General features: G+C 39.9%; 1 protein-coding gene and 1 long non-coding RNA gene across 5 annotated transcripts in view; one reads left to right on the forward strand and one right to left on the reverse strand.

The window, feature by feature from the left end:
* The window catches only part of si:dkey-246g23.2 (solute carrier family 66 member 2), a 45,887-nt gene that overhangs the window by 18,516 nt on the left and 5,355 nt on the right, over positions 1-22,016 (reverse strand). For 2 of the 4 annotated variants that reach the window (XM_037255440.1, XM_037255443.1), the window contains exons 4-5: positions 11,942-12,158; positions 3,740-5,030 (exon numbers count right to left, since the gene is read on the reverse strand). In XM_037255440.1, coding sequence (XP_037111335.1) covers positions 4,856-5,030; positions 11,942-12,158 — 392 coding nt within the window. In that variant the 3' untranslated portion in view covers positions 3,740-4,855. Of the gene's footprint in view, positions 1-1,937; positions 1,997-3,739; positions 5,031-11,941; positions 12,159-22,016 lie in introns of those variants that run through there. The other 2 variants (XM_037255441.1, XM_037255442.1) reach the window with 2 other exon arrangements.
* Positions 1,551-20,086, forward strand: LOC119125023. Its single transcript, XR_005098408.1, has 3 exons — positions 1,551-1,635; positions 9,161-9,165; positions 20,075-20,086. It is a non-coding gene; the product is annotated as an uncharacterized LOC119125023 (long non-coding RNA).

A 22,016-nucleotide genomic window follows, 5' to 3' on the forward strand; every position in this document is an offset into this window, starting at 1 on the left:
GAACACAACAGACTACCTCTGAATTCTACGAAAAAGATAGAGACTAGGTTTTCCCATGACACACACATGTGCTTTTCTGTATGTTCAGACAGTTGGACCTTGAAAGGATCACATGAGGTTTTCAGAATCCTACTTTAGTCCAGTTTGAAGCTGTGGCGGCAGCCTGGTGAGCTCAGAGAAGCTCTCTGTTTGTTTTTCCATTGTTTGTCATTGTCACTGTGTTGCAATCACACTACCAAGAACAACACAAACCAGCATACTGCAATATAAATATTTTATGCTTGAAACAAGTAACACCATCAATATTTGCCAACATACGGTCTCTAGAAGACTGAAAAACATTCATTGAAAAATGCGGACAGTAAATTTGCATCGTTTCATTTCACAAATGTAACCTTAATAGAGTTGAACTTACTATCAAAACAGTTTGGCTCTTCTCTTTGTATTATAAGTCAATTACACACGTTTGCAGAGCAAAAACATTCAAAGTAAAAGATGTAACATTCTGACATTTTTCTCTCCATACTATGTAACAAAATGGCAAGAAACGCAAGATGAAAATCACTGCGTCAACAAACTATGAACATGAGGCAACCATGTACACTTAAATCTCGATTTTACTCGCTTAAATCCTACTGGACTTTCTGTCTAATGCGGTTTGGTCATGAACCTCAATTTCTTTTGTCATAAATACATTTTTAAGTAGTATTTTAAATTGATGATATAAGGACTGTAAAAAGCTCAATGACTAGCGCGTAAACCTTAGCGCTGATTTGATGAATTTCCGTGACCAATTTAAAGGCGTTTGATAATAACAAATCGTGCTGTTTGTTCTTTATGACTGCTTTATCACAGTGTTAGAGATAGCTAGGATTGAAAATTCACGGAAGCACCTTATCCACAAAGTTACTCAGTAGTAGAATATGTGGTTTTATTCCCTCTTCCATCCAATTCACATAGCATCAAAATGACTTACTCAATCCGCCTGATATTGTCATCTGCGTATTGCTTCTCTTTTAATAAAATGTCAATAGACTTCGATGTGTGTGGAGCAACATGACCCCTTGGGCTGCCAAACAACATGGCTGACTTAAATTATTGATACAATGAACCCTTTTGACAGCCTAAAAACATGCCTTTCTAAAAAAAAACAAGATTTCTATACAACGCGCTATCGAGGTTAACGTGATTCCCAAATCCTGGACACCAAAGACCGCGTAAGATCGAGATTTAGGTGTATTAGCCAATGCAATTGAAGTCAAGTGGAAAATAAATCCTATTAATAAGGTATTCAAAAATACAACACATCTGGTGATGAATACTTTTTGAAAAAGAAACAAGACAAAGAAGTGCAAGAGATTAGACGGACTCACCAACTATATGTAAATTGAGATAAATGGATGCACACGAGAAACCCAAGTGCAAAAAACACACAGAGCAAATAAACAATAGAAGGTCACAGGCAAACAATGCTGACAGCTGCAGTATTAACCGGACATCTTGAAAAAAAATCTATCTACCACTTGGACACTTCTATAAATATAAGAATTTGACATGTAAAGCCCGGGTCGGGATGCTTTTGCAGCTCATGCATAATGTGGCACTGTGAGATCCACATCCATCAAACATGTTAAAGTTAAAGTCCCAATGATCGTCACACACACATCTGGGTGTGGTGAAATTTGTCCTCTGCATTTGACCCATCCCCGTGTGATTTTGATCCATCCCCTGGGGGAGAGGGGAGCAGTGAGCAGCAGCGGTGCCGCGCTCGGGAATCATTTGGTGATCTAACCCTCCAATTCCAACCCTTAATGCTGAGTGCCAAGCAGGGAGGCAATGGGTCCCATTTTTATAGTCTTTGGTATGACCCGGCCAGGGTTTGAACCCACAACCTTCCAGTCTCAGGGCGGACACTCTACCACTAGGCCACAGAGCTGGTGTGTGCAGTCCGGGAGATGGTACGAATTTGGACCGAGCAGGGGCAATTCGTTCAAGTCTGCAGAGATCACAAACAGTGTCTCATTTTCATCCATGTAAAACCTTCAGAGAATGTAAAAAATGTGTTGGATGTTCATTAAAGTTTGTCAAACTCTGATCAGAACGTGAGAAATGTGAGTGACTCCAACAAAATGTAACAGGTCGGGAGAGGTCGTACTGGCATGTGTGGTGAACAGCTGCCCAAATCATAGTGCGCATTTGAACCTCCGGGACTCATGACACCATCACGAATATTACGATTGAGCATGGAAAAAAACTTTGCAAGACCAAGCAAAACTGTATATGGAGACAAAAATGGCCCAAATCCTACAGCGCAATTCATTTTGGGCAAACTGTGCCTTGCTGTGGAACATAATTTAAACGTAGAACATCAGAAGCAAGCTCACTGTCGATTTAAAAGTTGACTAAAAACATACTATACACGGATGAATCAATTAAAAGCAGGCATCAAAGGATTGTTAGGCTTGCATTGGCAAAACCTGTTGATTGGGACTGGTGATATTGAGTAATTTCATCTCCATAGCTGTAGACTGAGGCGTAACTATCTTTTTAGGACTATAGTAACCCCTCGCTATGTCACGGTTCATCTTTCACGGTCTCGTTGCTTCACAGATTTTTTTCACAGTGCATTGTGTTATGGCTTCAGAAGAAATAGACACTACAGAGTGGAGTCAGGTCATAGAGGCACAGTCAGAGGCGCAGTGAAATACGGGCGAGTCACAATTTGTCCTACTATAGTATGTACTTCGTATTGATAATTAAAATGATTATTTTACTGTAGTTATTTGGAAGAAAGTGTTTACCGTAATTTTCGGACTATAAGTCGCACCGGAGTATAAGTCGCACCAGCCATAAAATGCCCAAAAATGTGAAAAAAAAACACATAAGTCGCTCCGGAGTATAAGTCGCATTTTGGGGGGTAATTTATTCGACAAAATCCAACACCAAGAACAGACATGAACGAGCAACAACAGGCTAAACGATACGGTATGCTAACGTGACAAACACAAACGAGGAGCTGAGAACGGGCCTGACGTAACATTCAGAGTTATTAAAAAAACCATTACATAAATAACACGTTTATAAAACCATCTGTGTCACTCCAATTCATTAAATCCATCGACCGTCCTTTGTCAACAATGCCGTGTGCTGCGCCGCAGTTCAAATTATTCCACAGGCCCATACAACGATATATAAACTATATTTTAAATAACTATCACATAAACAACAATATTATCAAACCATTTGTGTCACTCCAAATCATTAAATCCATCGATCAAATTTCTCGTCCTTTATGTCATCCTGGTGACAGAGGACATGTCCAGAGTATATGGCGCTTTAAAGTGTTAATTACTTTATTTGATTTTTTCTCTCTATTTTTCATGTTTTGAATATGTTCAAGATAAAGATATCAAAGCACGTGAAGTGATCAACTATACTAAAAATAACATGTGAAGTGGTCAACTATACTTGTAAGTAAGTGATGTGTTAATGATCAAGTAAAAATTTGTGAAAAAAAAACATATATAAGTCGCTCCTGAGTATAAGTCGCCCCCCCACCCAAACTATGAAAAAAAACGCGACTTAATAGTCCTTAAATTACGGTACTTCTATTTGTTAAACAAATGCTTGGGCCTGAAAACAGGTTTTGTTCTTTGGTTTCCATGTTATACATGTACAATAATGTTAAAAAAATAAAGGATTCTATTTCACGGATTTCGCCTTTCGTGTTATTTTGTTTTTTTTAGCGTAACCCCAGCAAGAATTACTGTAAAGTATTTTCCCCGTTACAGCCAAATGGTTATGGGAAATTAAGCTTCAAATTTGCTTCATGAATCAGATGTATTTTTTACTCTACTGGGTTAAAGAAATGGCAAGTCAGTATGCCTTCAGCCCTGTGGTGGGCAAAGTCCCAACTGGTTTGTGAATCATCTTGAAGCTTCATTTTCCCATCTCTACCGCCAAATGCTTTGGAATATTTGAAAACAATGTACATTTCGAGATACAATTGAAGAATACGATTAAATCGTATTTTCTATGACAAGACTTGCATCAACAAGAGTGTTAACACATTTCATACCAAAGACGTCGATTGCCCATATTCTCTACAGTACATTCACTACGAAATTATGAATTCATTAAAGAGCGACATCATTAGTCAAAAAGCTGAATCTCAATGTGATTAACCTTATTTCCAAAGAAGTCTAAATCAAGATTGTTTTATATGTTAATAACTTCAGTCCTTGTCAATCAAGCTCATAAGTTGAGTCTTAACACAGACTGGTGGCTTTTGCAGAGGCCATTAGTAGCTGAACATTGTGCTGCCTGGCTTGGCACTCCCAACGGCAAAAATCGAAATTGGCTGCGAGCACACATCAGCAGGTATTCTAACAGGTCTCCACTATCGGAAAAGTACACATGTGCACACACACGCAAACACACATTGCATGACATGGGACCAATCTGGTGAAGTGTGGAGTGGGAGACTCATCAGTCAAGCGATAGAGGCCAGTGGAGGTCTACTGGTGCAAGACTGTGTGTTACAGCTGCCATTAGAGCTTCACAGAACTGCCGTTAGGGAGCTGCCAATGTGAGTAATGTCTGCCTCTTACACTCCCTATGCCCACGAAAAAGAACTGTCTGGTTCAGTCTCTTATAACTAAAAACAACTAAAAGCACAGCTACAGTAAGTGTTGCTTTATCTTTGGAAATCTAAGTTGGAGGTTCCTCATGGATAAAACTGTGGTGTATAAAAATAAAAGTTCCATTAAGAGCTAAAGTCTTCCCAGCAAATAACAACATTTCACTTATGGTTTTATATCTTCACACCTGAAGAAAAGTTCCTGTGCTGTCTTCTTCAGCCTAGCTTGATACGGCTGTCCTGGCTGTAGAAGAGCACCTGGAGGAGAATGGCCATGTCAATTAGGATCTGGACAGAACCACACACCCAGAACTGAGATGGGCTTTGGTTGATCAGAAAGTAGGATGTCTTGAAGACATCTCCGGCCATCCACAGCAGCACCATCTTCACACTGCAGCAAGGAGACACAAAAAGATAAGTATCAATCATACTGGTTGATACAGGTGAGACATGATCAGAGCAAACAGCCATGGCAGATTTGGGAGCAGTAGCCCAATCTCCATTACATACAACTACCCTTTAAATGTGATCATCTAGTTGCCATGGCAACCCTCCTCTGGTGGACGTCAGTGGACCTTCAGTGCTGTATGTGTGTTTGGGTTAAATACATTATTTTTGTAAAGAAACTGTAGGTAAAGGAGTGATAAACAAACAGAGCTCACTCAAGGTCAAAGTGGGCTTCTTTAACACCCTGAAATAATTTATTTCGCTAATGATTGCCATACAGTATAGCCTACCATACACTAATGTACCCACGAGCTGTAAGAAAAAAGTCTACAGTTATCAGCCTGATGCAAGCACAGCAGGCAGACAGAATATGCAACATGTTCTTCATCTTGCATCACAGCTTTACATACTTCACTCATGCCGTTTTATTTCATCTGAATTGTATCTCATTCTTCGTCCCGCATCATTTCTGTATTATTCATGCTCTCCTTCCTTCCTTTACATTCTGTGCCCCTTCGGCCTCACTTACTGTCATGATTCTTTACTTTGTTACCCTTCACACTTGATCGTCTGTACCTCACTTCTGCTCCAGCAACTCTGCTCCTGCTGTTCTCCACCCCGATCCCCTGACAGTGACTACCCATTGGTATGAATGGAACATGAGTTTAGACTTTTATTGGACTTGACTGGACCCAAGAAAAAAAGAAAGCCCATCAGTCATCAAAGAGATATGTGGGGGTCTTGCAGAGGTGGAGGAGAACGGAGAGTCAAAAAATAATATCTATCCAACGCGCAATGGCCCAACCAGGAAATCACTAGAGACAGAGATGAGAATGATACGGATGATAAGTCTATATGGGTTGGGAAGCAGCCTAATGACCATCGGGATGTATGGACTGTACTATCCTTGGGCTGTCTTTGCAGAGTCACGTCAAACTGCCATCTCTCCCCTGGGGTCCCTAAAGGCACTGGCAAGGAACGGAAACATTGGCAAGGAAAAACAATAACATTATATTCCATTTAGTATGAAGGTCCAGATAAGCCAAGCTCTTAGTACCAAGCAGATAATGGCTGCATGGTAAAAGTTGCTGTAGTGCCAAACTGTGAATAAGTTTAGTAAAAAGAATACACAATATTTCTCTAAATTTGTGAGTAAATGCCATGTTGCTGTTGTTGCGTCAAAATGGCAAAAAGAAAAATACAAGTTTATAATGTTCATGAAGAAGATAAGCGCGCATCATTGCAATACTCAGAAAGCATACAAATAGATCCCCAAAGTTTCTGTCGTGACATCAGGGCTTCCTGATTGGTTGCTTTCAAAGAGCTATGATCGTCACGCGATATGAATGCTTGTCTCTCCGCAGTAACGTATATGTAGCTTGTTTCTTCAGACGGTTTTGATCTTCAAAAGGTTACATTGACTGAACTAATTTCAGTTACACGTTTGATAACAGTCGACCTTAAGCAAGACAACCTGATGACAAAACAAACTTCATCTTTGTCAACACATGTTGCCTGCCTCCATTCTCCTCCAACTCCAAATCCGGCAGCAGGCTTTTGTCAGTCTCAGTCTGCTTCATTATCCTCCTCCCAAGGCTGCCAGAGGAGCGCTTGTTTAGAACACGGGATTCTCACTGACGTTTTGCTCCCTTAACAATTTAAACTTTCGAGTAAACATTGCAGATTTTGCTAGAGCTGCTTCAAAATGGTAAATAAAATAAATCAGACTCCTGATACTTGTCAATATTTATTAAGTATTATTATAAGTATGTATTAAGTTCTTTATTGAAAAATATGATTTGCTGTGTACAGCAATTTCCAAACATATTACGTATACACTGTGAGGAAGCGTATTTATTTATTTTCCAAAGTGTCTTGTAAAGATGAAGAATTAAGATTTGGGAAGAATCACCTTTGATAGATAATTTCTTGAGCCTTGTGTGAGCCATTTTATTCTAAAATTTATTTATAACTCAAGTGAATAGCAAAAATAGCGGGCAGGTCACTTGTACATGTATAGTCTCAAATGCAATGCAGCAGAAAGGGAACCAAACCCCATTGGGGGTCATTTAACTTTGGCTGGCATCCAATTTCCACAATTTACTCTTTACTCTTTATCATGCTAGTCTCACATAGCGCAATGTGACAGCGGGCGCATTCATAGTAGGCCTTGATGCGGCTTGGCTGTGCTGACAACTGATGAATGACCTTGAGAACAAATGATGGAATTTGGGCCATAGTCATGCTTTCTATATGCACACAGAGAGGAAATGATTATAGTATTGATTCAAAAGACTAAGTAAGTGACTATACCACCTTTTACAGTAACACACACACATATCAACCAGCAGTGTATGCTTTTATTTGCACAATACAAGAAACCAAGCGAAACCAAATGTGCAAACCATGAAATTGCATACTAACCTTTCATTCTCACCAACGTGTATACGCAGTGTAAACGCACACACACACACAAGCAAACACCATAACTCAGCCTGGTCAAGTTGCATTGATCAGTCTTGACCCGACACCTTCATTTGAGCTAAGTGCTGAGAAATGAGAGAGGAAAGGGTGAGATGGTGAACCGGGTACTTGAAGGATAGCTATAAAAAGAGCAGATGATGACAATAGATGGAGGCGAGGGGAAAATGGCGAGAGATGGATGACATTGTGGTGTATGTAACTGTAAATATTGCAAAAGGTGAATAACAAAACCACTTTAATGGTCAGAGTGACGGGACAGGAGAGAGCAATGAACAAAATGATGGAGGGCTGACTGTATCATGAACGCCTGCAATACATGCAAGCAAGCCACAACTAGGACAGGTATTGATTGAGGCCGTCAGGACAACTGTTAGCTCACGGGCTCAGCTTGGGTGGACGTGTTCAATTTGGGTTGGAGTGGCATTTGGAAAGAGACACGAATACACAGGAGGAATTCAAAGGACAATGGTGGGCAATTTGCAGTTTACTCATTTCAAGTCTCAGTCAGTGTGGAGCAGGGGTCTCAAACTCAATTTACCTGGGGGCCACTAGAGGTCTGGGGTGAGGCTGGGCCGCATTAGGTTTCTTTAGGCTCGGATAAAAACATTTACACCCCTGTTCTCAAGATTAAACCACAAATTTAACATTGTTCTGAACATGGCTTCTGCCTACGTCTTGCTACAAAAGACCTGGCAGCGCTTCCTCTCGCATAGCTGAGCCACATTTGGCGTGAGGGAGGAAGCAGTTGAGACCCTCATTAGGGCTTGAAGATGCGCATCAGTAAGTCTGGACCTGTATTTAGATTTAATGAAGTTCAAGGTAGAAAAGAGCTTTTTGCACAAGCACTATGTGCTCCCAAAAAGACACATTCAAATCAGCACCGCACACAACCATTCATATCAAAATCACGGGCCACACAAACATACACCTTTCATATTAAGATAAGGGTCGCAAACTATCGTCCCACAGGCCGTAATTGGCCCGCAAGCCGCGGGTTTGAGACCTCTGTATCTGAATATCAGTAAAAATGAACACTGAAAATCATCACCCACCCAGATTATTGAGAAATATTTGATTATGTAAATTACAAATATTTGTTTTCATGACAGTATTCATACTACAGTATAGCATCGCTTCGTCTCTGCAAACGTATACCTGACTCTCGTGATAAACTAAATGATCATAAACTGGTATCAAATTAAAATTCCTCACAATCCCTTTTTCCCCCTCACCCTTCTTTCACTCTTCAGACTCAATTTCCATCAACTACTGTCATCTTATCTTTCTTTCTAGCCTCCTGTGCTGATTTGCACACAGTCCACTGACCAAGATATGCTTGGATGTCTTAATGTGGGCTTGAATGACAGCCAAATGGCCAAAGTGTCCTTGGCACTTCAGTACACTATGTGCTTGTCCTTTGCATGTTTGGGCATTAAATGTTGAGTGATGAGAATTCATAGTCACTAAACTGTTTCTAAAATCATGACGTTGACATATGAGCTTTGTATAGCTTGTATCAGAGAGTGAGATTTGGCAGCCAGCAACCAATAGTTCGTATGTACTCTCTCTCTCTCTACATATAGCCTGGAGCCAATGTGCAGATGTTTGAAGCTTCAATGGCAGCTTTTTTCAGCACACTTTGCTCGTATGCGGCAGGACGATGAGTTCACGCATGCTTGTTTGTGCATCTGTCTGTATGCCCACACATAAGGATGTGTGTGGAGATACCGTAGAAGCGCTTGCAGGCCCACTAACTATGAATAATGCATGTTTATTGATCGCACATGGGCAAATGCAGAAAAGTCATAATACGTGTATCATAATGGATTCTACAAAATGAAACAAAGGTTAGGTGAAGAGGCGTATCACTCGGTTTGCCTGAAGTTATTCCCAATATTTTTGTAGAAAGCAGGAGTAGTGCAATTAAATATGTATTTACTGCTGTTACTGTGTAAATAGTAATGAGTATGAGCAGACAAACATGAATCTATAACAAGAATGTTGTGTCATTTTGAAGTTTCATTTTATCACACTGACTTACATCGCATCTGGATGGAAAAGACTCCACTTTTGTAAAGTCACCTTCCCCAAATAAATAAATGCATGATTGCATAAACAGATCCCCCCCTATTGTTGCTATTACACTTTTGCAAAGACAGTGCATCTTTCACCTTCCTAGCAAAAACTTCCCTCTGGGGAATGACACTGATTTATAGGTCACAAAACAATTTGAGGTCATCACCATGTTTGCTCTGTATCCTCCAGGGTCTGACTGTAAAGGTATTGGTCCCTTGCCTGAAATAGCTGTGAGGTAAAGGCCACCTTGACAGAAACATGTAACCGTCATCAGGCTACTGTTCAGTTCTGCTCACAATTGGGAGATCGAAAAAAGCTGTTGGCTGCGAAGGTGTGTCAAGGACATCACACACGTACATGCACACAAACCTGAAGGCAAAGACTGACTGTAATTCTTTTTTCTACCTAAAAGTGTGGATGTATGTGAATTGAATCCACATGAATGATTGCACACACATTGGTCTGTGCTCTTGCAAATTCAAAGCCCTCATCTGCGTAACTGACTTTGGTCAGCAGTATGGGTAGAAGAGATAAGGGGAAAATTTGAATTTGCATGGGAGTGGGAGTCAAACACCGACACAGAATCTACATCGTTCGTGTCTTCACATCATTGTTTTATGAATCTGGTTACTTGTTGGTAGATGCAGTTGTTTGTGTGCTTTGTTACAACAGTGAAAAGCAATTTAATTAACCATGAATGTCAGTGTGGACAAAGAGCTGCAGGCGACGGGAATGTAACAGAGCAGACCAGACAGACAAAACAAATCAAATTGAGTGAAACTACATTTTCAGGACTCAGGAGTATAAGAGACGAGGAAAGACAGTTGTGTTGTGCAGGTGGTGCTCTGAGAAGGTAATAATATCAGCTTGGAAGCAAGCAATGTAATTCTAAATCATTCATAATTGTTAACGGTTTTCTTCACCAAGGTTTTTACTTGTTTTTTTTTTTTAATGGCTGCTGCATTCAAACCCCAGCTGTAACCTCTGAGGACACTATGTGAAATGGGAGCCAAAGGGAACCTTAGGTCATTACAGACAGAGACGACTGTGCACTGCTTCTTTGTATTAAAAAATAAAGCTTGGAAAAAAAATCTGGACAGACATATGGCTAATATGAAGTCATTGGTAATGTCCAAGCTGCATGTGTTCCCCTAAAATATAGTGTCTGTTCACTGAGATGAAGTCTAAATGGAAAACGAAAAGCAGTTGAGCTGCAGCATTACAGCAAAACATGCAGTATGTTTAGAAAATATTAAATAGATGTTATCTTTGCCTCATTTCTGCAGCAGTTAAAGGGAACGGTCTTTCAAGGCGAAAAGCAGCTGGAACCAAGGCCATGCCCGCCTTCTCTTGTTCGTGTTCAAACAAGATCGATATAAGTATATTTAAGATTCCTCGGGGAATTGACATCCAGCAAATAAAGCATAGCCAACTGCAAAAGAACATTGAGAACATATTGGGGAGGGAATGCCTGAGTGACTGTGGAAGCACAGTTAGAAAGTAACCCTTCAAAGCCAAGTAAAGAGCAAAACCTACCCAACATTATAAGTGTAAAGACGCCATTTGAGATGTCAATTTATAGTAATTAATGAAAGTAACCCTTCAAAGCCAAGTAAAGAGCAAAAGCTACCCAACATTATTAGTGTAAAGACGCCATTTGAGATGTCAATTTATAGTAATTAATGAATCACTTTTGTAACATACCTGAATTTCCATACATTTGTTATATTTTGTCAAAACACAGTACAGATAGTATAATATGTCATGTGATGGCTTAGTGAAAGCCTACGTGTGAAAAGCACGGCCCGCCACTGGCTTGCTAGTGCCATATTGGCCAGCATTAAAATTGGGCAGTGGATTTTTTTAACTCTCTGGAACAATAAGTGTCACAAACGTAGCGAGTCAGCCTTCAGTGATCACCGTAACAAAATATGGACAATTCATTCGGCAGCTCTGCTGTAGAGCGAGGAAGGGCAAGCTGTGAATCATAATGAGCTCTTTTCACTCGAAGGATGTATCCATAGATTTTATCCTAAAGGCACTGCAGAAGCTTGCTGTGATAAACTGCTATCTTTAATATACCAAGGGCTAAATGTATGCAGATTATGGGTGTAAAAGAAAAAACCTTGACTCAAGTGTTTTTTTTCTCACATTGCCCCATGTGATTATAAATTACCCGATTTGCATACTTTGTTCATGTAAATTCAATTACTTGATTTTGTGGTCAGTGAGGGAGAAAAGGTGCAAAATTGCAGCTCATTCCTAAATCCTATTTGACCTCGATCGGTGCCATACCTCATGCCTTTGGTAGAGCGGTTCTGGAAGTTCTGCATTAGTTGAGGGAGGCCCAGCATGGCCTCAAACATCACAGCCAGGGAGCCCAGCATCTCTACAAACACGGCAGAGTCCAGCAGGATTATGGTGACCACTGCACATAGGACACTGAGGCCGAAACAGAAGAGTAGGTAGTCCTCAAACGCATTCCACTTCCAGAAGTAGTGTAGATCTAAGTCTAGCAAGGGCAAAAGAAAAAATGCAGAACTTTAGGTATGCAGGAGTGCATGTGTGGTGACAGTTTGCAAATATGAAAGGGTAAGAACAGCAGAGACAAGAAATGATTGAAAGCAATACACTATAAAGGATGTATAGAAATTCTGCAAAGACAGAAAACCTAAATCAATATTGCACACAGACGTGAAGGAATAGAACAAGACAAATGAGGAGATCCAACGCTCTTACATTTCAATTACTTTAGTATAACCTGGCCTTTGGGAAGATTGGGTTGAAGATTTAGAAAGTTTATTACATGAGGTTAAAAGGCTTTCTTGCGATTTTTCCACTTACAAAATTCATTTATCACATTCTACTTTAGAAACACAGACCCATAGAAATATGTCTGCAGTTCAAAGCAGTTCAAAGTAGTTTTTTCTCCAAAGAGCAGATTCTCTTCTTGAATATAGAAGGACGCAATCACCAATAACCAAGAAAAATGTCAAATTTGAAGCAGATGTCAAGATTCTCAGATACTATCTGCATTTCTCAATATTTTAACACATTTTAGTCGTGTTCACTGGCAGAGGTAGGGGGTGGGGGGGGGTTGTCACTGGCCCCTCCTGACATACGCTTGCCAGGTCAGATAATTTTGTATTTTCCATTTTTACCGCAATTGTTTTCCCGCATTTCTCCCCATTGTCCGTAGAGAACATCTGATGAATGTATATCGGCGTTTTAAAAGAATTTGTTGGGTTTGTAAGATATTCTTTTAAGTTTTTTTTGTGACGCCCTCCACCCGAGATAGCCAGGGGTGTTTCCTTGAAGAAAACTGTTGAAAGATGGTGTGCCGCTAATTCAATATTTAATCCAAGTTTTTCACATGTCAACAGTAAATTGGCTTTGGAAATGTTACCCATAACACATATGGTGATATTAATACACAATTTATTATTCAAATATTTTATTAATTATCATTTTAGATTGTGCCGATGATCAAAAAAGAAATGTCTGGGTTTACTATTTGTGGGAAACAAATCTGGGAATTGATCCTTTTTAAGGTGTTTACTTAGTTGTCATGGAGACTAGCAGATGAAGATGTACTGCTGACAGCATGAAGGAAAAAAAACAAACAAATGTCACCAGTTTCCCCCCACATTCCAAAGACACGCATGCTAGGCCAATTGACCACTCCAAATTGTCCGTGGGCCAGTGCGACTGGTTGTTTGTCACTGCCCGAAGTCAGCTGGGATGGATAATCAATATGAGATATGCACGTGGGCACCCTCTCCAAGCACTCTGGAATGTTACACATCTCTTTTTGCATTTGAAATCAGAGAGGAGACGTCTTGTAAGCGAGTGCACTGTGGCACATTTGTGGCAAACAGTGAACATGATTAATAGCTTTATTACCACAATCAACAAGAAATTGAGCATTGCTCACAGCTGATCAAACAAGGAAAGGAGTTACACAAACAGAAAACCATTAATGTCCACCGTGCACCCATTGACTGTTGCAGACTAAAAGCCCCGATACCAATGAGATGGTAAAATAGAATTGAGAATAGAATTACACCAACAATAGACAAGATTTAAAACATAACATTTTGTAACAGTACAAAAACAAAATGATCGGACCGCAAACCTGGACCTGGATTTACTGAAAACCCATCATGGATAGCAGAGACTGCAACGACATTTGTAGATTGTCCTTAGTCATTAACAAAGTCCATTAATCAACTTTCCAGTCAGGCTGAGATGTTCAAGTAAAACCATGCTGACACCACCAACTCGTGAACTTTTTCCTGCAACGTCAACATGATTTTGTGTTCCGATGGAAACACTTAAGCACTCTCCCTCATACCCACACTCAGGTCCATCATTCAGTGCAACACAACTACTTCCTTTCCTATTACGTATCTGTCCGTCCCATTTCCCCCAGTCAGTCTGCTTGCTATGTTTACCAGAATAATGAAATTGCTAAGAAAAGTCATGCATCATTCATGAGGGCTTTTCTTTTATTTTTCCACTCATGTCATACATCATCCCAAGCTTTTTTTGGACAAGCAAAAACAAGCCAACTCAAAAGTTTTTTTTTTCTTCTGACTCGCTGACACTAAAAGTTCCATCAAGCAGTAACGCCTGCAATGTTTTGCTTTTCCGTTGTTAAAAGTTTGAAAGAGTAACGAAAATAACTACTTGACACATTTTAGAACCGTACAAGCTGTGGTGCACCTTAAGTGTGAAGACACGGTCAATTGAAATTCCATCTATTCTGTATTTTACTTGATCTTTGTCACATCAGAAAACACATATGCTGAGAACAATCTCGAATGATCACCAGTCAATGAGAAGACTAACAGATCTCTCGACCAGTACCAAACTTTGAGGCCGTTTCCATGTTCTCCAAATGCCTTCAGATGAAGTGGAGATATCGACCGGGCCAATGAATAGCCCAAATCCATATATGATTGAAAGAAAGAAAAAAATCAATTCCCCCCAAATTCTCCAAAAGGAAATTGAGGAAAATCCCACAAACTCAATAAATAAATAACAACAAATAATTGAATAAATTAAGGAATCTACAAAAAAGGATCGATTGCCACTTGGCGAGACATTATCAACTTTTATTGATTGAGAACTGGATCTGTGTTTGTGATGCTGCCAGCTGAAGGATGTGGCCTTCAACAAATGACCCTGTTTTGATGTGTAATGAGGTAAAGAAGATGCTTCAAATGTCTCCAAGATGGTAAGGATCTTTTCACTCTTCAAGCACAATCAAGATAAAACAATTAAATCACCATAACAACATCCAAAGAGGTCTGTGGGCTAGGGGACTGTATCCTCATATCAGTTCCCAGTTAGATGTAAAGTCTGGCAACCATTTGCCAGTTTATCGTCTTCTGGAGTCTTTGCAGCACTGACAGAACTGAGCAACAGTTTTGCACCAGGAGGCAGATGAGGAATGGAAGGCGAGTGATTCAGGGAGGGAGAGAGTGGCCGTGAATCATTCAAGGAGATGTACAAATATCCCAGCATCGTGCAGGCATCTCCCATTACACCGAGCAGAGAGTACAGCACAGAGGAGAGAGGAGAGGCGCTGAGACGGAGATAAAGAGTGACAGATTACGGGGCTTGAAGACATGCTGACTCAGCACTGTGAGAATGAAGTCTGTCTGCTGCTTTTAAGATGCGTGAAAGATGCTATTCTCCTGTTGGCCGTTTGTCAGAGCTCACTGGTCTCAAGTTGGTCCGACAGCTTGTCATGTTATTTTTGCGCTCTCTCATATGGATGAACAGTCGAACATTTTAGTGTTTATTACGGGGATTTTAGTTCACAGTGATATCACAGCTGTTTCAAATACTTTGATGTCATTTAGCGGTAACAGATTTTGTTTACCGTTTAGGAGGATGTGGCACAATTTTACGTGACTCAAATCGAGCACACTACATCTCTGGGCAGTGTAAGTCAAAACCGAGCATTATTATCATTGAAAAGGCAGAATTTCTGATCGAGCTTTTGCAATGAAACTGATTTTAGTTTTTCACTTTGTTCAAATCTACGTACACCTACAACACCTAACCCAGAATTTGTGGCTGATAACCTTCTTCTCACAGAATATGAGCTAAAAGTAGTAGCTCTTTTTTTTTTGTCAAGTTTCACTGGGATCACCTAAGGTGCTCTGCAATTAGTAGCTCAGACCTCAACACTCACTTGCTCTCTTTAATTTTGAGGCTGTTTCTGTGTCATAAAAACAAGTTAGAGGTTATTTGGGAAGAAAAAGTTATTTCAAAATATCAATTTTACCAAACGCAATTAAAGATTGACAGCACAAGCAAATGAAAGGTTGATAGCACTTAATTAGTGTTTCCCTTGACCTGAGCTAAATAGCCCCCTCCACAATTAATGCATGAATAATAACTAATCAGTGGAACTATGCTACTATAGCCAGGTATCAACACTTCACGTGCAAAGTACCCCAAGCACCCGAAGCCATGGTTCCAAACTAATTATATATCGCTGGCATCCAGCCGAATTCTTGTCCCGTCAAAGATTATTTATTTTATCTTGTTTTTATTTTTTGTGTTGTTTACTTGTATGTATATTGTGTACTATGTCTTGTCACCGTGCGATAGTGGGAACGTAATTTCCATTTCTTTGTGTCTTGGCATGTGAAGAAATTGACAATAAAGCAGACTTTGACTTTGACCTCACTTTTCGAGAGGCCCCCCAAAACATGCAATCATTAACACATTGCATTGTGAAAAAAAGGGCAAGCGTTTTTCAACATTCTAGATTGTTAATTAATTTCTTACAAAATAATAACACACAAATGTGGAGTGACCACTAGGATTGATTTGTGAAAAAATATGAAATTTCAGAATTTGTGACTTTGGAGACTTAGGCGATATTTTTGTTTATGTAGGACTATTGTTGCCTGACTTGTGTACATTTTCTAATTTTGTCTCTCTGCATTAAAAGCATAACATTTAATAAGACAGTAGCAGACACAAATTCCCACACACGTGTCCACTGAAAGAAAGGCTAAACCTAAATTACCATAATTATGTTTTTTTTTTTAATCTACCGCAGCGCTGTTCACAACAGCAGACAGTTATTTATTTTTCACACGTGGTTGCCGCTTTGATGCTTAATCCAGTTTTCAATTTGTTGCTTCAATGCCCGACTTGTCACAAATACGTTAGCATCTTTTGTGTACAATGAATAGCCAAACAAATTAAGATTCTGCCTGTGGACCGACCACATCATTTCACACTGTGACAAAAAAAGTCATGTCTGTCTAAACTGTTTGATGACATCTGCCACAGAGTGTCTGCCAACATCCTCCTCAACAACACCACCACCACCACAAGGATTATGACAACCTCACTGATTGTCACACACATAGTAAAACACACCCAAAGCTGCAAGCCGCTCAACGGATTCCCACCCAGTCAGGGTACACTTGCTGACCCACAGTATGCTGTCAGTGGGCGATTAAATGTTAAAATTTGCATCTTCAAATGCAAGCATTCAACTATGACAATCTGATAATTACATCTGTGTCAATCAACTCAGTGTTCCATTCACTCAGTCCTGTGACTGATATGCAATCAGTCCAGTTTACCCACCTTTTCCCCTAAATCATCTGGGATACAATTTCCCTCCACCCTGAACAACATAAGCCGTACGGAAAATAGGGTGAAAAGGGAAACAATTAGCACTGGTTGTTTGAAAGATACTGTACTGCTTGCACAGTGTTGTTGCGACGCTGTTACACAACCTCTTCACTCTGACATCTCTCCCTTGCCTGCAAGTCAATGATTCAATTGTGTACGTGACTATAAAGAGAAATTTCCCTCCATGGATTAATACATTATTTTCAGAAAGGAATTTTACCGTGACCACTCGAAAAATATTCCAAAATTGCATTTTCTAAAGCCTTAAAAAGAAGCTATTAACATTGGTGCATAGCTTTGGATTTGTGTGCGTGCAGCAAGGGAGAGACATGTGAGTGCCTGCCTGCATGTGGATGTGTCTGTGTGTTCTACAGAGACTGCTAGAGGGGGAATGGAACGTTCAACTTTGAAGACAGCCCTGCAGGTGAAACATTTATCCGCATTACAAATGCACAGAATGTGTCTAAGGTAACAGCTTCCCCCAGGTGTGCAATCGTGCGATTGCTTGGACTCATTATCTCTTATAAATGTAGCTTGCTCCGGGGCTAATGCGGTATGTTGGAGTCGAGGATATACATACATACAGTATATTGGATATATTGAGGATGTTGGATTTTGGTATGCACCATTTTTTTTTAATAACTCTGCAGTTTCTCCCTTCTAAGGAACGTATTTGTGAAATAAAGCTCAATAAATTATTATTCCAGCAAGAAGCCAATGACATAAATGTAATCTAAAAACAGTGCTGCACTTATTACATTTACAGTTGGCTATAATTTTATGGTGTAAATACACATTTATTTATTTTTAGCATTTGCTCGATAATATTTCACTATTTTTTTTGAAAATGTCAAGAATGCTGCAATGAGAAACATTAAATTTACAACCATGGTATGTCAACTATTCAAATAATTTGAGAAATAGTTTGTCAATCCAATTATTTTGCGGCATGTACTGTATGTTTTTGAGGAGAAGCCAAAGTTGCTGAACAGCACTGACCTTGGTGCTGAGTTTGAAGGAGTTGCTGATAGAGGAGGATGGCATGAAAGAGGTAATGCATCACTGGAGCGCTTTACTCCTCCTAACATATGCTGTGAGAGCTGGACAAAGACAGCAGCAGGACATCCAATTAGCTACACTTGGCTTCGCTTGTTCTTTTGTTTTGATTTGACTTGTTCTATCTAACTCATATCTCACAAACGCAGTCCAAGAGTTTTGGAATTTTTGGCGTGTTAATACTCAAGTCAAGGTAGATGTATAGATTTCAAAGATTTCATGTATTTACACAGCTGAGCTAGTAGTTTGAAGTCGGAAACAAATTGCTCTCTGCGGATGAGGCCTATCTCTTATGTATCAACACATCACTAAGTAAGCAGTGATCAAGTGTGAGTGTAAAGCGATGTGGTGATTGTGGGAAATGTTTTTGAAAAATAGAGTGGACAAGTGTGACAGTTGTGGCGGGAACATTTTTTGGGGGGCGGGGGCAAGTTCTTAAATCTTTACGCATTTACTGTACTATACAACTTGAGCACAGACATTTTTCCTTGAAAAAAATCTCAATATTAAATTATGCATGATGTATGCATCCTAACCCTAATATTACCGTACACGTGAATTGATGCTCAGGAGTCTTTGACCAATGCAGTGTCAATCACAGGCAGACACATAACAGATCACATCATACTGACATGTCATGACAAATTGAAAAATTGCAAAACCTCCTTTGTAAATGTGCATACTAAAGTTTAATATTGCTTGTATTTGTGTTTATGAATCAGCATGTACACTTAACATTTGATTATGCACACCAATTTTCTTCTACCGTATTTTTCGGACTATAAGGCGCACCTAAAAACCTAAAATTTTCTCAAAGCCGACAGTGCACCTTATAGTCCGGTGTGCCTTACATATGGACCAAATTCCTAAATTTAAACTGGCCCGAAACATTGTATCATGAAATCAATCATAAGTGGCCTGCTAAAGACTATGGATCATGAATCAAAAAGACTATGGATCATTATTTTGTGATTATAAAGTAATTTCTTGTGTCTGAAGTTGAAATAAAAAAGACAAAATGGAGAAGGATTTGATTTGGATTAAAAATCTGACATGATGCATTAATGGTGCGCCTTATATAAGGACGAAGTTTTAAAATGGGCCATTCATTGAAGGTGCGCCTTACAGTCCGGTGCGCCTTATAGTCCGGAAAATACGGCAATTAAAAACATTTATTCAAGACTAAGCCTGTGCGTGCGTGCGTGCGTGCGCGTGCGTGCGTGCGTGCGTGCGTGCGTGCGTGCGTGCGTGCGTGCGTGAAGGTGATCGGGTCTGATAATCAATTGTTAAATAGGGGGAGCAGTCCTGGGGTTGAGATAACAGCCCAGTAGAGCAAACTATTTAATAGGGTCTTCTAGGGCAGACACATCATCAATGGGAGGCTTTCTTCCTCATGAGATAAGCAGGTATAAATCAAAGATATTGTGTCTTGAAAACAAAGCTTGGGGTAGACAGCAATTGATAAACGACTGTTATTGGAGGCACAATAACACGGTGCGTCGAACGGTTCAAACAAATTGACCTTCATAGGGGAGATGACTTTGGTACTACAGGCAACGATCTTTTGTAGAACACATGATTACATTTCCCATTAATACAGAAACATGTAATGACATAATAGATGTGGCAAGTGGCAATTCTCTTCAGTCACATTGCTCAAAGCCGTGTCGTTTCCTCTCATACACACCCTGCATACACAAGACATTGTATGTGCACTCTTCTACTGCCCATTACCCACAGAACTCGCCAATTGCCTGGATCTGAGAAGTCAGTTACACAACACCTCAAAATGGTACAGCTCCTGTAGTGGCAGGAAACCACTCCTCACTGCACATACACACAATTAGTCCAATTTTCTAACAGAAAAACAAACAGGGAGTTTTGTATGAGCAATGCAAGAAAAACAACAATAAAAATTTAAATTGGGAAAGATGCACAGCTCCATAGGGTACTTCATGTGCTCAATTAATCTCCTCAATTTACAATTACCCTAACACAGTCCAAGAGCAAAATAATAATTAGCACAGGAGGGCCTCATTAGAGGTTATTTAGTTGAAGAGTAAATTGACCTTCATGTGACCCTATTTAGCTGCTCTCCAACACAGCCAGAGCTATACTGCAAACAATACGACAGAAGTGAGGAGGAAGGCACAAATCGCCAATTCTTAGAACTTGGAACTATATACTCTTCTTGGCTTTGACTGGTCGATTATTCAAGAGACTCAACTCTACCCTTGCCTGAATTACAAGTTTGTTCTGTAGTTCAACATACTGCGCCATGCTTTTGGAGGACTCGTCACTGTGAAAGACACAGATGTAGGTAAGCTACAGTACGTGGGAACCTTCGCTGCTTTGTAGTTTCAGAAGGAAGACTCAAAAGCATGAAGGTCACTTTATAGTTTAGAAATGGAAAAGATTGTCCCTGACCTTTAAAAAAAAAAAAAAAGAAGTCTGGGAAGATGACGTTAGCACAGTCGATAGCTTTTGCCGACTTTGATGGTGACAGTGGCGACGTGTCCGTCACATCAGTGACAGTGTAATGAGTGATTGAACATGATTATGGAGAGATGTTGCAGATTTTGGTGCAACAGAATATCAATAAAAGATATAATACAAACTTTATGATGTGGTGTTTTAAGCAAAATGATGTTTTTAATATAATTTCTAAACAGTGTTTTTACAGTATCCGTGCATTTATCTTTACTGTCACATTGTCGGGTTTATAGTCATCAAGAAAGAAGCAAATAAAGGGGTAGTAATATTGTCTTGACATCTTCTGGTGGTTTGTTTATTTGTATGTTTCAGGACAATAACGCAAGAAGCCATCAGGGTGATGATCCAAATACTGTCAATATAATATATCTTCATCTTTTTATTTGTCATGTGCTATTTTGTATAAGCCATGTTCAGAAAGTCTCTGTAAAGTGATTTGTCAGCATCTTTTAAAACAATCTCACAGCCGTTTCAGTGTGGGGTCAAGATCAATGACCGAACTGGGATGAACAGCGGGTACCCAGCAATCCATCAATGCCGACAACAAGAGTAACGCAGCACGGCAAACCAGTGACAGAGCACTCGATAGCGAGCTTGGGGTTAGAACTCTCCCATCCAAATGAAGCCTGCGCTTCGTCTTCTTGTCCCACGGGAAGTGATGTTCCCAGAAGGTGCCCTGATAAATATTCTATCCTGTACCATGCAGTTCTTTGTTATAGCTCAAAACCTTTCCATTTTTGTGAAGTAGAAATTAATATTCCAGCATCCCTCTGACTTTTAAGTGATTCGTTAACTGGATGTGGAAGAAGCTGCTCAAACGAAATGACAAGCCCGTTGTATGGAAAGGTGGATTTCGACTGTGGCTTACGTAAGGGTACACACAATCTATAGTAGATTTAGTTTGAATTGTGGGTTACTGTGTGCATGAGAAACAAAGAGCATGTTACAGCATGAATGCCGGAGGGCGTTCAAGTTTTACTCTTATCACATCATTCACTGTGATGGGGTTTAATCAGAGTGTGCTGCGAAACAAAGCCGTGAGAGTGGAGGAGCAATTGTTGGGGCTTCAGTTTAGCTTAACGGGGAGAATAATGATCTTAAAGATCACAGGGATGTGTGCCCATCACAGCTCCTCCTTGACATTGCAGAG

This window comes from Syngnathus acus, chromosome 6 (genome assembly GCF_901709675.1).
Source record: "Syngnathus acus chromosome 6, fSynAcu1.2, whole genome shotgun sequence".
Lineage (NCBI taxonomy): Eukaryota > Metazoa > Chordata > Actinopteri > Syngnathiformes > Syngnathidae > Syngnathus > Syngnathus acus.